At 36.5% G+C, this 14,637-nt stretch overlaps 1 protein-coding gene across 7 annotated transcripts in view; it reads right to left on the bottom strand.

Annotated features, from left to right (window-relative positions):
* kon (chondroitin sulfate proteoglycan 4-like protein) overlaps positions 1–14,637 on the bottom strand; it is a 58,075-nt gene that overhangs the window by 9,761 nt on the left and 33,677 nt on the right. For 6 of the 7 annotated variants that reach the window (XM_067768668.1, XM_067768669.1, XM_067768670.1 and 3 more), the window contains exons 3-7: positions 5,356–5,552; positions 5,055–5,285; positions 4,806–4,987; positions 4,149–4,731; positions 664–1,692 (exon numbers count right to left, since the gene is read on the bottom strand). In XM_067768668.1, coding sequence (XP_067624769.1) covers positions 664–1,692; positions 4,149–4,731; positions 4,806–4,987; positions 5,055–5,285; positions 5,356–5,552 — 2,222 coding nt within the window. Of the gene's footprint in view, positions 1–663; positions 1,693–4,148; positions 4,732–4,805; positions 4,988–5,054; positions 5,286–5,355; positions 5,553–13,432; positions 13,644–14,637 lie in introns of those variants that run through there. The other variant, XM_067768674.1, reaches the window with a different exon arrangement.

Genomic DNA, 14,637 nt, shown 5'->3' with positions numbered 1-14,637 from the left:
AATCATGTAGCGATAATTGAGGAGACGGAGTGGATCGCGGAGGTCACATGGAAAGTGTGAACCTCTAACATACAAATTAAATCCCTTCCACACTGGGTCAGAATTCCAGGTTCCAACATAGGCTAAGTCATTTTGATATTATAAAGTATCTTCTTGGAGGCTATCTTCGAAGTATAGATTTAAACGAGGATATGGATCTCTGTATGCTTCTGCAAGGACACTGGACAACAAGTGGAGTTTACGTCTTTGGTGTGGACGAAGGTCTGGATCCGGTACTCAGCGAGCGTGTTTCAATTCGCCTGAAGTGGCTCTTCGATCTCTCGAGTCAGCAACGATAACAGGAAGACTAGCTAACCATCAAGGGGAGTTGCGTGACGACATAGCGTTTCTCTAGTTTGAGTGCCACGACATCGGGACAAATCGAGTGGAGAATAAACTATGTCGCAATTTTGCACATGTGAGACTTAGATATCGTGGTCCCAAACTGAAGTATTCATCAATCTCTGCCCGCCCAGTGTAGGGATCGTCATACAAACCAACTAGCCTTCTACTCATTGTCAGGTGTCACCTTTGAACAAAAACGGGGTTCATATTCGCCACAGCTATAACGATTTTCTTAAACTTTTTGGAGTGTTACTGAAAAGAAATCTTGATTTAACTCACCTTAAACTCATCCTGCCACGGAAACTCACTGCCATGCATATAGCGTATATGTCCCAGTGCCATTTGACTATCACTAAACCAATCCACATTCACCCAAGACGAATCAATTTGACGTAGCCGCTGTATGGAACCATATTGTGGAGGCTTAACAATATCATAACGTATATCGATATTCTCATCTGCTGTATTTGTGCCAACAGATAAATTAGCTGGCAATATGGGCAACGCAGACTTATGTATCATAATTAAGCCCGTATTGTTGACCAAACGCAATTCTAATGGATGTACCGATACCGGTAAATACACAGTATCACTCGTTTCAATACCATCAGAAACATGCATTAATATTTGATAACTGAATGCTTCTGTCGTTGTCGAATTATACAAAAAACTCACTTTAGCCGCATTAACGTCCGCTTGTGAGAAAGTCGTGGTAGCAATGCCATTAACCAAGAAACGACCAAAAGCTTCAGCCGTGTTTGTTGAAGGTAAGATGGTGTAAATGAGCGCTGTTGGTGGACTATCAGGATCATCAATATTGAAAAGATCCATATCCAGCAGACGTTCGATACCTTCGATGACACGCAATATCTTATTGATTGGAATCTGCAGTTGTGGTGGATCATTGATTGGTGTTACATTGGCGTGTAGCAGGAAACGATGTTTGCCCAATATATTCTCCGGCACTTTGTGTATATCACCATAAACTTGCATATCCAATGTGGCATGATCGTTGAAGTTTTCCACGCCATTATGCACATACTTCACCTTGTCCGTGGAGAGGTCGACCAGACTAAATGTGCGACATTGTACAAAATTATTTTTTTCAACTGAGAATTGTAATAATTGCCCATATTTGGGTTGTTGTACAACATGGAATGCGATGGATGTGTCTGAGAGACTTGGATACTTTCGCATATCAATGAGGACGTCAATGAAGTGTGGTGACAAGAAGACGGTGCCACCCTCGAGTAATTGCATGGGAGAGACGTAAAGTAGTTCTAGTTCAGGGCTTGTTTCGGTGAAAATCTGTAGGAATTAAGAGAGAAAATTTTCGAAAATAAATATAAGGATCGTGACATTTATACGGTTTTTTTTTATAAAAAATCGCTTTTTAATAACTATTTTTGGAGTTTAATTTTCAATCGCAAAATAACAGCTATTTTTGGTGATATTTTATTTCCCTCCAAATATATTAATTATTCTTAGCATTCTTTATTTCGGTTGGCAGCTTATCGCCATTTTTAGAGTTTTTTTTACTTCGGTTGGGAAATAAAAGAAATTTTATTTATTTTTTATTTCAATTGTGAAATAAGAATTATTTTTCGATTTTTGTATTTCACTCGAAAAAATATCGAATACCGAAAATTCGCTGTTGTGTTTCGCTTAGAAAATAAAAGTGGCTCGAAAAATAAAAAATATTTATAATTTTTTTTAGGTAATTGTTTACTTTAGCTAACAAGTGCTAAAACCCGACCAAAAATATCGGGAGAGGTGTCAAAAGACGCGTTTTGATCTCAGGACCACGAATCCGAATTTTATTTCTGTCAAAAGTTATTTCCAAAAAACCGAAAAATGGCGCTCCGAAACCGGGGGTGAGATCCATAGTATCTTTGCGCAGAACACCTTTCTGCATTGGCGGCCTTCGGCCGCGCTTATAAAAAATTACCCTGGTGGGTCCAACACCGGTCTGGAGACCAAAACTGTATCCGCGCAAAACACTTTTACCCACAGTTTTTCTTGTGGGTACTACAAAATCATCAAAACAACAACAACCACATGCAATTTTGTTTGCAAATATCTCCGAATCGAAATAGAATTTTGAATTTCCGCTCTCGGATTCGTGGTCCTGGGATGAAAACGCGTCTTTTGACACCTCTCCCGATATTTTTGGTCGGGTTTTAGCAGTTGTGAGCTAAAGTAAACAATTACCTTTTTTTTATTTCTTTCATTACAAATACATTCATTTGTTGATCTCTTTGTTTTTTGAAACTATATTTTTGAAGTTTTCATTACCCTCTGAAAATTAGTAAATTTTTTGGATATTTTTATTTTGCTCGAAAAAAAATTTTTTTTTTGAATCAACACACTCATTTAGATGATTAAATTTTGAATTTCCTTACAAATAAGTACAATTTGATTACTCTTTCTGACTAAATGAATGTATTAGCATATAATTCATCAAAAGAAATAATCAAATATGAATACTTTTGATGATCAAAAACTGAATATATTTTTTCAATCTCATTTTGGAATCATATTTGAATCAAATGTGTTTACTTCAGGTGATGAAAAATTTATAATCATTTTTAGTTCAGCTTTTTGAATCTTTTCTGACTATATTTGTTGACTGAGTAATGAATTTTATACTTGTTAAAATTTTACTTTTCATTCAAAATCTTATTTTTTAACATACACACAATTTTTAATCATCAAGTTCAGAAAAAATACATACATATGTACATGTGTATAGAAAAATTGTTTTATTAAGATATTCTTAAAGCTAAAATAATGCAAATGCTGCTCGCGACCGAAGATTTTCCCAACCATTTCACATACATATTGGTTGGAGAGTACAAAGGTTGTGAGATATTTGAACCCCAGGTAAGTGAAACTCTCTTGATATACATATGTACCTGGATATGTCTTCAACATCCCGTACCGTATCGTATTTTAAGATATTGACGATCATAGCTGATATTGGATGTTGTAGTCGCAGGTAGTATATCGGTCAAGTTTGTTTGCGAGTGACCTGTGGTTCAAATAGCTCTCTTCCGCATGCTTTCCTCCCCTGATGAAATAAGATTATTATGTAGTATCTTATTTTGAATGAGATATGAAGAATACATGCATCATAATCGCATTCAAAAATGATTCAAAAATCTCAGCGAAAACGACTGAAATATGTTCACGAATATGATCAGAAAATTACTGTGAAAAGCAGTCAAATATTACTCTAAAACAATTAAAACACAAATTTACAATGATACCAAACATGAATAAAAAGCGTTTCGAAATAGGAATCATAAATGATTATTCAAGAATAATCACAATTAAGGTAAATTTTTCTCCCGACGATACATTAATTTTCAAACAGAAAATGCTTTTAAATTTGAACGTTTTTAATCATCTTGGGGTATGATATTTAAATATCAAAATTTTCAAAAAATGCTGGCTGGGAATTATTTCGATCGAAAATGTATTGTTGTCTGTCGATTTTTTTTAGTTTGCTAATAAAAAAGAAATAAAGAGTTATTTTTTATCTTTTATTTCGATCATAAATTATTTATTTCTTTTTAAGTTTTTTCCTTCGCTTAGAGAATAACAGTTATTTTCGATCTTCTGATAAAATAATATTTTTCTAGTTTTTTTTGGTCAGAGAAAACCAAATCGAGTTCTTGTTTCGCACGGAGAGCAATAGTTTAAAGTTTTCTTCAATTTCTCAGCAACTAAACGTCTTCGTTTTACAGATTGAACTCCCGTACCTTGAATGGTCCTTGAAAATCAGCTTTAATGCAGTAAGACTGATCGCAATAGCAAATAAACTCGTCCACGCCATACTGATTGCAGATACCACTCTTCAAGCACGGATTATACTCAACGCAAGGATACTTCCAAACACAATTCACAGCTAAATGATGTGAGACTTTCATTTGTGGAAAACCCAGCTCAACATTATTTACTTGCAAACCACGCATACAACCCTTGAAGCTAAGATCATTCACCAGCAAGCCCTTATTAAGCAAACGTCTGCGCATATCCTCCTGCACGCCACCAAAAAATATGCTTTTTTCTAAATTAATAATCGCCTTTGAGCCATTGGCATGTGTGCCGCTATAGGGGATATCATCAAGTACCAGCTCAGCCATGGCGGCATTGTAACGCAAAATAATACGATGCCATTTACCATCGGAAACCGTTTGATTTGTTGAAATTTGTACGAGACTGCCCGCTTTATTGAATGTCAGCTTCACTTCACTCTCTTCAATTTCCAAAAGCACAAAATCATAGCCACCATTAAAGAAGAGTACACCAGCTTCCTCCATAGTGCGAAATTGCATGGATAAACTGCGAAAAAGTTAATGCATTTAATTAATTGTTGAGCTTGTAAAAATTGTATATGATTTCTCATTTCAACTTACGATTCACCCGCTGCGTTTGACTCTTTCGACATTAATGCAAAAGAATCTTCATTGAGAAAGCTAATGCCATCCTTGATGGTACCATCAAATTCATTACTGCATGTCCAAGTCACACCGATGCTTGTTGTGTGGCCTGTGCGTTCTTTGGCGCGTTTAATTATATTGATGTTGTTGTAAAATACCTACAAAAAGCCCAAACTATATGCATGAATAATCCTCCTTTACGCACATCATGTGTTATGCACTTACATCTGATATGCAGCCACGAAAGCCCACCACATCGCTCAAATACTCAGCAGGAAAATCACCCACCCCGCCAAGGAATGTGCCAAAATGTACATTCAATGCCGTCATCTCGGCAGGCAATGTCTTACGCATTATATTGCCATCCACCTGCAGCGTTATATTATTTTCGTAACGTTGCACCGCCACATCATGCCATTCCAAATCATTAAGCCGCTGCTTCTTTGGCGAACGTAGCTGCAAGTTGGTGTACAAAGGTGAAAGATATCGATGGTCAAATTACATATATGAGCTTGCTTTTGCTTACCTGTATGACTTCGCGATCAATTTTATAGGTAAAACTAATTATGGCGCCCTCGAGCCGCATGAGGCAGTAATCGGTACGTCCAGCCGCCAAAAAGAGGAAAGCATTTTCTTGTTGCGTACGAAATTTTACGCGAATATTTGTAGACATTTTGGCCTCCTGTAGTGGCATCGTTATATAGCCATCGCCAAAAAGAGAAACTGAAATGTTTTAAAAAAATATAAATTGGTAATTAAAACTAATACTATTTAAATATGAAATGATATGATAATAACTATAAGTCGTCTAAATATTCAGACATCGATGGGTGTTGAAGCACCTATTCAGTAAGGGAGCAAATCATCTGAGGAAGATCCGCAAGCTTCCACTGTGCACACATTTTCTTCCTGACGCTGTAAGTATACGAGCAAGCTAGCCTTCTCAGAACACTTTCAAGGTGCCTGCTAGAAATCTATGCAGATAATGGCAAAGAAGGTTAATGCCAAACATAGGTACTTCAAAGCAGATGGGCGCTATGAATCACCTCAGCTTAGCGCACGGCTTCCTAGAAGCCTTCCTTGTCGTTGCGGGTACAATACCGATACCCTTCTCGTTGAGGAAAGGAAATTAAATTATAAACTCTGAGAAGAAGTAGGCAGAGATGTTGCTGTCTTTCAGGCGCAAAAATCTATTCGACGTTAGGAACAGCAATGGAGCTGTAGTGCCGCAGGAAAGTGGACCAGGGAACTGATTTACGAGCTGGGGCTATGGATGGAGCGGTTACACGGAGAGGTCGACTTATACCTGACGCAGTTTTTAAGTGGCCACGGTTACTTTTGGAAATACTGCACGGGCAAGGTCGAAAATCTGAACTGCCTATACTGTGGGCTAATAGACAACGCGTGTCACAAATTTTCTGAATGCAATCACTTCGCACAGCAACGGATAAGAAACACTACTCTATGTGATCTTTCCCGAGGCAGTGTCTTCCATAAGCTGACCTGTAGAAGTGGTCAGTAGATACGTGAGGAATATTCTCCTCGCCAAACGGGAAGATAGTTGCTTAGCCCAATAACGTGAGAGTAACCAAAGATCTTATGTAGCGTGCTTTCGTACCCGAAGTAATGCTAAATGCGGTCCCTGTTTCAGGCATCAGTTTTCAGGCATCAATAAAGTTCAGCGAATTTAAATATGGTGGTTGGTTCATGTTAAGCGAATGAATAAAGACGCTTCAGTTCGGAAGGTATACTTATCGCCAGCCGCCCATGGAAGCAAAAGAAAAGTGAGGTTTAGGGTTCTGTTGAGTTGGCGCCATGAATAATTTCAACTTTACAGCAAACTCCTTTTACAATAATCACTTAAGTTTGCGTTTAAGTACTGGCAACAGCGGACTTGTTTAGTTTTGCCACAAATTGAAAAAATTTAATACAATTTCTTTGGTGAATATTTTGCACAGGGTCAAATGTCACCGTGCTTGTTGTGTTAGCTTTCAACGAAACTCGCATCGAAATGAGGGTAACAAATGTGCTGTTGAACCACAAAATGTGACAGCAATTCAATTTCGTGACTAGTTTAGTTGCGCTTTGTATTTAGAAGCACGAACGAAGTATCGCCAGTTTAGCTTTGTGCTGCACTTCAGTTACACTCAAGAGGAATAAAGAGCAAAATGTAAGTGCAGTCGCATTCATGCAACTAAATGATGTTGGGAAAAAATGGATGCTTGAGCGAACACACATATGTACAAAAGTAGGTGCTTTAAATATGTTGAAGGGGTATAACGATTGAAGGAATTTTGAGCATAAAATAATTAATTATGTATATTAATTGTGTTTTATGAAGTTTTCACCGGGGGTAACAACAAAGACATATTATTTCCTCCCTAGCAAGCTAACGCAATTCTTGATCTCGATCGAATGGTGAGTATGCAAGAACAGCCTATCTGAAAAAGATTTTAAATAAAGCAGTTCCTTAAAAAATAGGCTAAGAAATCCCCATTTTAACATGCTTGTATTAGCTTCACTTGTATGTATGCTTGTTTCTAACTCTCTAGGATATGCGCACAAACGAGAGTTAGAACCATCTAGCAGCAATTATTGAAGACTCGCGGCAGTGGTTAAATAACTCGCTACAAAACGAGTTGAGCTTAATAGCGGAGACAGCAACCTCTGTGTGCGTGTTTGCACATAAAGTATATTAACTTTGATTGGATAACGGTTGGTTGTACAGGTATAAAGGATTCGAGATAGATATAGACTTCCATATATCAAAATCAGCAGTATCGAAAAAAAAATTTGATTAAGCCATGTCCGTCCGTCCGTCCCTCTGTCCGTTAACACAACTTGAGTAAATATTGAGATATCTTCACCAAATTTGGTACACGAGCTTATCTGGATCCAGAATACATTGGTATTGAAAATGAGTGAAATCGGATGATAAATACGCCCACTTTTTATATATATAAAATTTTGGAAAACACAAAAAACCTGATTATTTAGTAAATAATACACCTAGAATGTTGAAATTTGACATGTGGACTGATATTGAGACTCTTGATTTGAAAAAAAATTTTTAAATGGGCGTGGCACCGCCCACTTGTGATAAAATCAATTTTACAAATATTATTAATCATAACTCAAAAATCGTTAAACTTATCGTAACAAAATTCAGCAGAGAGGTTGCCTTTACATACTATAAGCTATAAGGAATGTTTTGAAGAAAAATTAACGAAATCGGTTAAAGACCACGGCAACTTATATATAAAACAACTTTAAAAGGAAACATGTAGGTCCCGTCCGGCCTATTTGTAGGGAAAATCAAGAGGAGCACGACGCAAATTGGAAGAGAAGCTCGGCCGAAAATCTCTTCGGGGGTCATCGCGCCTTACATTTTTTGTTTTTTTTTTTTATTCTACTTGTAATACTACTACATTTCAATATTAAATTTTTTAAAAACCTTGCAAACAAAAAGATATATCTTTTTGTCATGGCATATCATGTCAGTAATTTTTTGGCGATACATAAGCTTGTGTTTGTTTCAAAGTTTAATAACAAAATCGGCTGCGCATACCCGCGACTTTTTGGGTGGCGATCAATTTTGTAAGAGATTGATACCCTTACTGGTAAAAGGTGGCAACCTTTTGAAAACATCCTCAGCGGCAACACCTAGGTGAAAATTCTTAAAATGTATCGATGTACCAAATTTGATTCAAATCGGTTAAGCCGTTTCCGAGATGGTAGTGGATATACAAAGAAATATAAAAAAGAAGGTGCGGTGGCAACCCTAAGTGGCAACCCTACTTAAAAGTATTAATAGAAATGCGGAGTAAAATACCTTTCGTTTGATACCCATATTGACATACATACATATCTCATGTAATGCTAAAATATAACCACGGGTCCCTCCGAAACCGTGGGCGGAACACCGTGAATTTACTGTCAAATATTTCCTTTCATAACAATGAAGTGAGGCAACTACTTTTTTAACAGAAATAACTGCTGTTTTAGTTTTGGCCAGCTAGATTGATCAAATACCCCACTGTGCGCCGCTTATTTGAGTACATACATACATACACACATTACAAGATACGCTGCAAAAATGGTGCGATTAATTCCTAAAGAGATTGGTCTCCGACTGGTCTCTTTTGCCTATTTTTGGACCCTTTCGGGTAAATTTGGGATTAGGCAGTTTGATATCTATGTAACCCATTTTAAGAAATATTAAAAACAAGTAAGGAAGACTAGGTAACCGAACATTATATACTCAGCGTGAGCTTCAATTGTACATTTCATTTCAGATAAATTTAAAAAAAATGTCTCTTTATTTCCTCTTACAATAAAACTTGATAAGTGAAATATCATTGATTCGAAACTATTTTTTGTTAAGTTATATTTTATTATTCTAGTATACGACCCTTTTAAACTTGTTTTATATAAAAGTGGGCGTGGTCTTTAACCGATCCCGTCTATTTTGACCAGAAAAATTTTCTGCTATAAGGAAAATATGTGTACATAATTTCGTTACGATATGTTAATTTTTCTTCCAGTTATGGCTCCCAAAATATAGAATATTGCTTAGTCATAAAAGGGGCGGTGTCACGCCCATTTTCAAAAATTTTAGTGTTTTCGAATTTAATGTTATAATTCAATTTAGAAAGTAAAATTCTATTGATATAAAGCTCTTTTTTGCAAAGATATGGCTTACTTTATTCGTCCACGACCGTTTTAAAAATCTTTTATATAAAAGTGGGCGTGGTCCTTAACCGATTTCGTTAATTTTTTTTCAAGCATTCCTTATAGTAAAGGCAACCTCTCTGCCGAATTTTGTTACGATAGGTTTAACGATTTTTGATTTATGATTAATAATATTTGTAAAATTAATTTTATCACAAGTGGGCGGCGCCACGCCCATTTTAAAAAATGTTTTCAAATTTTTATCAAGAGTCTCAATATCAGTCCACACGTTAAATTTCAACATTCTAGGTGTATTATTTACTAAATAATCAGGTTTTTTGTGTTTTCCAAAATGTTATATACATAAAAAGTGGGCGTGGTTATCATCCGATGTCACTCATTTTCAATACCAATGTATTCTGGGTCCAGATAAGCTCGTGTACCAAATTTGGCGAAGATATCTCAATATTTACTCAAGTTATCGTGTTAACGGACAGACGGACGGACGGACGGACATGGCTCAATCATAGTTTTTTTCGATACTGATGATTTTGATATATGGAAGTCTATATCTATCTCGATTCCTTTATACCTGTACAACCAACCGTTATCCAATCAAAGTTAATATACTCTGTGTGTAAAGCACGCTGAGTATAAAAACAGCAAGGTAATAAAATAAAAAAGATTACAGGTGATTGAATCGAATTATTTAAGAAAAAAAGCTATTTCGCCCGCGATTTTGTGGCTTGGTAAGCCCTTCGATGGTGCTTTTGTCATGAAAAATGCGCCTGGACCTTATTTCAGTTCTTATAGAAACGAAAAAGGACTAGTCTTCTTATGTTCCCATATGGGTACAAAAAGGATTGGTCCTATCGATCCCTTTGGGTATAAATGGGTACAATTAGTCTATTCATAAGACATGCCCAAACAAAAGGGAACAGTGCAACTCATACAAAGGATCATAACTGGCATTGGTCGCATACTCCTTTGCGACTCATCCCGGACTCATCCTGGACTAATCGCATTTTTGCAGGGTATAAACAGTGAAACCAACCAAGCACTCATATATGCATACAAACAACAATTTTGCTAGCAGCTTAAGTGCTTTGACAACGCATCGTGCGCTCGTGCATTTTTCACGCCTGCCTTTTGACTTTTGGGGTGTACGCCACTTTTCACTAACACAGCTGCAGCAATGGAGACAACAAGCAACAACAACTTCTGTACAAAAACAAAAAATGCAACATGCAACAACTGACAACAACGCATATTTGCATTCGAAATTTTCCTTTAAATAACAGATTGCAGATTGTGAACAAGTGAGTTTTTATTTATTCTACTTATGCAGTTATTTTTTCTTACATTTCAATTTTTTTTATACTCAGTTGAGCAGAGCTCACAGAGTATATTAAGTTTGATTGGATAACGGTTGGTTGTACATATATAAAGGAATCGAGATAGATATAGACTTCCATATATCAAAATAATCAGGATCGAAAAAAAATTTGATTGAGCCATGTCCGTCCGTCCGTCCGTCCGTTAACACGATAACTTGAGTAAATTTTGAGGTATCTTGATGAAATTTGGTATGTAGGTTCCTGAGCACTCATCTCAGATCGCTATTTAAAATGAACGATATCGGACTATAACCACGCCCACTTTTTCGATATCGAAAATTTCGAAAAACCGAAAAAGTGCGATAATTCATTACAAAAGACCAATAAAGCGACGAAACTTGGTAGATGAGTTGAACTTATGACGCAGAATAGAAAATTAGTAAAATTTTGGACAAAGGGCGTGGCACCGCCCACTTTTAAAAGAAGGTAATTTAAAACTTTTGCAAGCTGTAATTTGGCAGTCGTTGAAGATATCATGATGAAATTTGGCAGGAGCGTTACTCTTATTACTATATGTACGCTTAATAAAAATTAGTAAAATCGGAGAAGGACCACGCCCACTTTTAAAAAAAATTTTTTTAAAAGTAAAATTTTAACAAAAAAGTTAATATCTTTACAGTATATAAGTAAATTATGTCAAGATTCAACTCCAGTAATGATATGGTGCAACAAAATACAAAAATAAAAGAAAATTTAAAAATGGGCGTGGCTCCGCCCTTTTTAATTTAATTTGTCTAGGATACTTTTAACGCCATAAGTCGAACAAAAATTAATTAATCCTGGTAGTAGCATAGATTTTATGGCGTTAACTGTTTTCTGTGAAAATGGGCGAAATCGGTAGATGCCACGCCCAGTTTTTATACACAGTCGTCCGTCTGTCCTTCCGCATGGCCGTTAACACGATAACTTGAGCAAAAATCGATATATCTTTACTAAACTCAGTTCACGTACTTATCTGAACTCACTTTATCTTGGTATGAAAAATGAACGAAATCCGACTATGACCACGCCCACTTTTTCGATATCGAAAATTACGAAAAATTAAAAAGTGCCATAATTCTATACCAAATACGAAAAAAGGGATAAAACATGGTAATTGGATTGGTTTATTGACGCAAAGTATAACTTTAGAAAAAAACTTTGTAAAATGGGTGTAACACCTACCATATTAAGTAGAAGAAAATGAAAAAGTTCTGCAGGGCGAAATAAAAAACCCTTAAAATCTTGGCAGGTATTACATATATAAATAAATTAGCGGTATCCAACAGATGATGTTCTGGGTCACCCTGGTCCACATTTTGGTCGATATCTGGAAAACGCCTTCACATATACAACTACCACCACTCCCATTTAAAACTCTCATTAATACCTTTAATTTGATACCCATATCGTACAAACTCATTCTAGAGTCACCCCTGGTCCACCTTTATGGCGATATTTCGAAAGGGCGAACACCTATGGAATTAAGGATTACTCCCTTTTAAAATACTCATTAACTCCTTTCGTTTGATACCCATATTGCACAAACGAATTCTAGGGTCACCCCTGGTCCACCTTTATGGCGATATCTCGAAACGGCGTCCACCTATGGAATTAAGGATTACTCCCTTTTAAAATACTCATTAACTCCTTTCGTTTGATACCCATATTGCACAAACGAATTCTAGGGTCACCCCTGGTCCACCTTTATGGCGATATCTCGAAAAGGCGAACACCTATAAAACGAAGGCCCACTCCCTTTTAAAAATACTCATTAACACTTTTCATTTGATACCCATATCGTACAAACAAAGTCTAGAGTCACCCCTGGTCCACCTTTATTGCGATACCTCGAAAATGCGTCCACCTATAGAACTAAGGCCCACTCCCTCTTAAAATACTCATTAACTCCTTTCGTTTGATACCCATATTGCACAAACGAATTCTAGAGTCACCCCTGGCCCACCTTTATGGCGATATATCGAAACGGCGTCCACCTATAGAACTAAGGCCCACTCCCTTTTAAAATACTCATTAAGACCTTTCGTTTGATGCCCATATTGTGCAAAGAAATTCTAGGGTCACCCCTGGTCCACCTTTATGGCGATATCTCGAAACGGCGTCCACCTATGGAACTAAGGATTACTCCCTTTTAAAATGCTCATTAACACCTTTCATTTGATACCCATATCGTACAAACGCATTCTAGAGTCAAACCTGATCCACCTTTATGGCTATATCCCTAAATGGCGTCCACCTATAGAACTATGGCCCACTCCCTCATAAAATAATCTTTAATGCCTTTCATTTGGTACACATGTCATACAAACACATTCTAGGGTTTCCCTGGGTTCATTTTCCTACATGGTTATTTTCCCTTATGTTGTCACCATAGCTCTCAACTGAGTATGTAATGTTCGGTTACACCCGAACTTAACCTTCCTTACTTGTTTTTATTTATACCACTTTATTTTTATTTAAAATCTAAAAATGTGCAGCAAGTTTTTTTGCTTGACACTCGATCGTGACGTCACACTCTATGCTTAGCGCACTCACTATTCTATGGTGATTCATCAATGCTTGTCGCCCAACAACAACACATCCATTTCGGCCACTCTGTCCGCCAAGTTTCGACTGTAGTTTTTTTTGCGGCTCTACAATTTCGCACGTTTTGCCTGATTTCCTTTTTAACGGCCACTGCGTATTCCGTGTTCTAATAATATTTCCATTTTTTTTTGGCTGTTGAATGGACTGCTGTCGTGTGCCTTGTTGTGATTTTTAAGAAAATTTTTTTATTTTATACTCACAAGTTGGTGAGTGAGCGCGTACAAATCTTATTTTTACGTGTTAATTAAACGGTTGTGTGCCAATTTTGTTTGATGACAAAGCGTAAACGAAACTGTGCCTATTTAAATTTTTGTTTATGTGATTTTTTTAGTTTATGGATTTGTCAGGTAATAAATTTGAATCTAAGAATAAATATTTTTATTCAACTCTTTTTTGCTAATATATTAACCTGATTTACTATTAAGCATACAATTTTATCTCAAATGCGGCTGCTTCAATTCCTTAGATACGCAGCATTGAAAATGAATGCGCCCTATTACCGTTTACAATTCCACTCTGGTTGGGTTGAAATTTCGCAATTTGGTATTACAGATTACAACTCAACCTGTCAAAAAAATGTCGGTGGAGTTGTCTAGTCTAACAACGTTGTGTGGCATTACCGTTTACAACCTTGTGTTGGGTGTAGTTGTCAAAGACGTCAAAATCTTACAACTGATTATTAGCAGTGGTCTCATACAATTTTGAAGTTGTTTTGAAAAAAGGTAACGTTTTACAAGACGGTTCACCACCTAATTGTTAACAAAAAATTTAAAAGTTGGCTTCAAAAGACACGTTTCGACCTCGGATTTTAGAATCCGAAAACAAAAATTAAAAATTTAATTTCTGTCGTATCATTTCGGTTCAAATTTTCATCTGGTTGTTGTATTTTGCCAGAATTTTTGTACACACTAATGCAGAAAGGCGTTGGACCCACCCAGGGTTATTTTTACAAATCGCGACCAAAGACCGCCAACGCAGAAAGATGTTCTGTGCAAAAAAACTATGGATCGGGCCTCATGTTTCGGACCCCGGGCCATTCTGTGGGTTTTTGTAATTATTTTTTATTCGTTAAAACCTTTTTTAATCAAACAATAATCAACAATTTTGTACACATTTATAGAAAAACCAACGTTTAAAGGAAGGATTACATTGTA

Source organism: Eurosta solidaginis, chromosome 2 (assembly GCF_040869045.1).
Source record: "Eurosta solidaginis isolate ZX-2024a chromosome 2, ASM4086904v1, whole genome shotgun sequence".
Classification (NCBI taxonomy): domain Eukaryota; kingdom Metazoa; phylum Arthropoda; class Insecta; order Diptera; family Tephritidae; genus Eurosta; species Eurosta solidaginis.
Note: the sequence above shows the minus strand (reverse complement) of the source record. Positions and strands in the feature narration are given on the sequence as shown.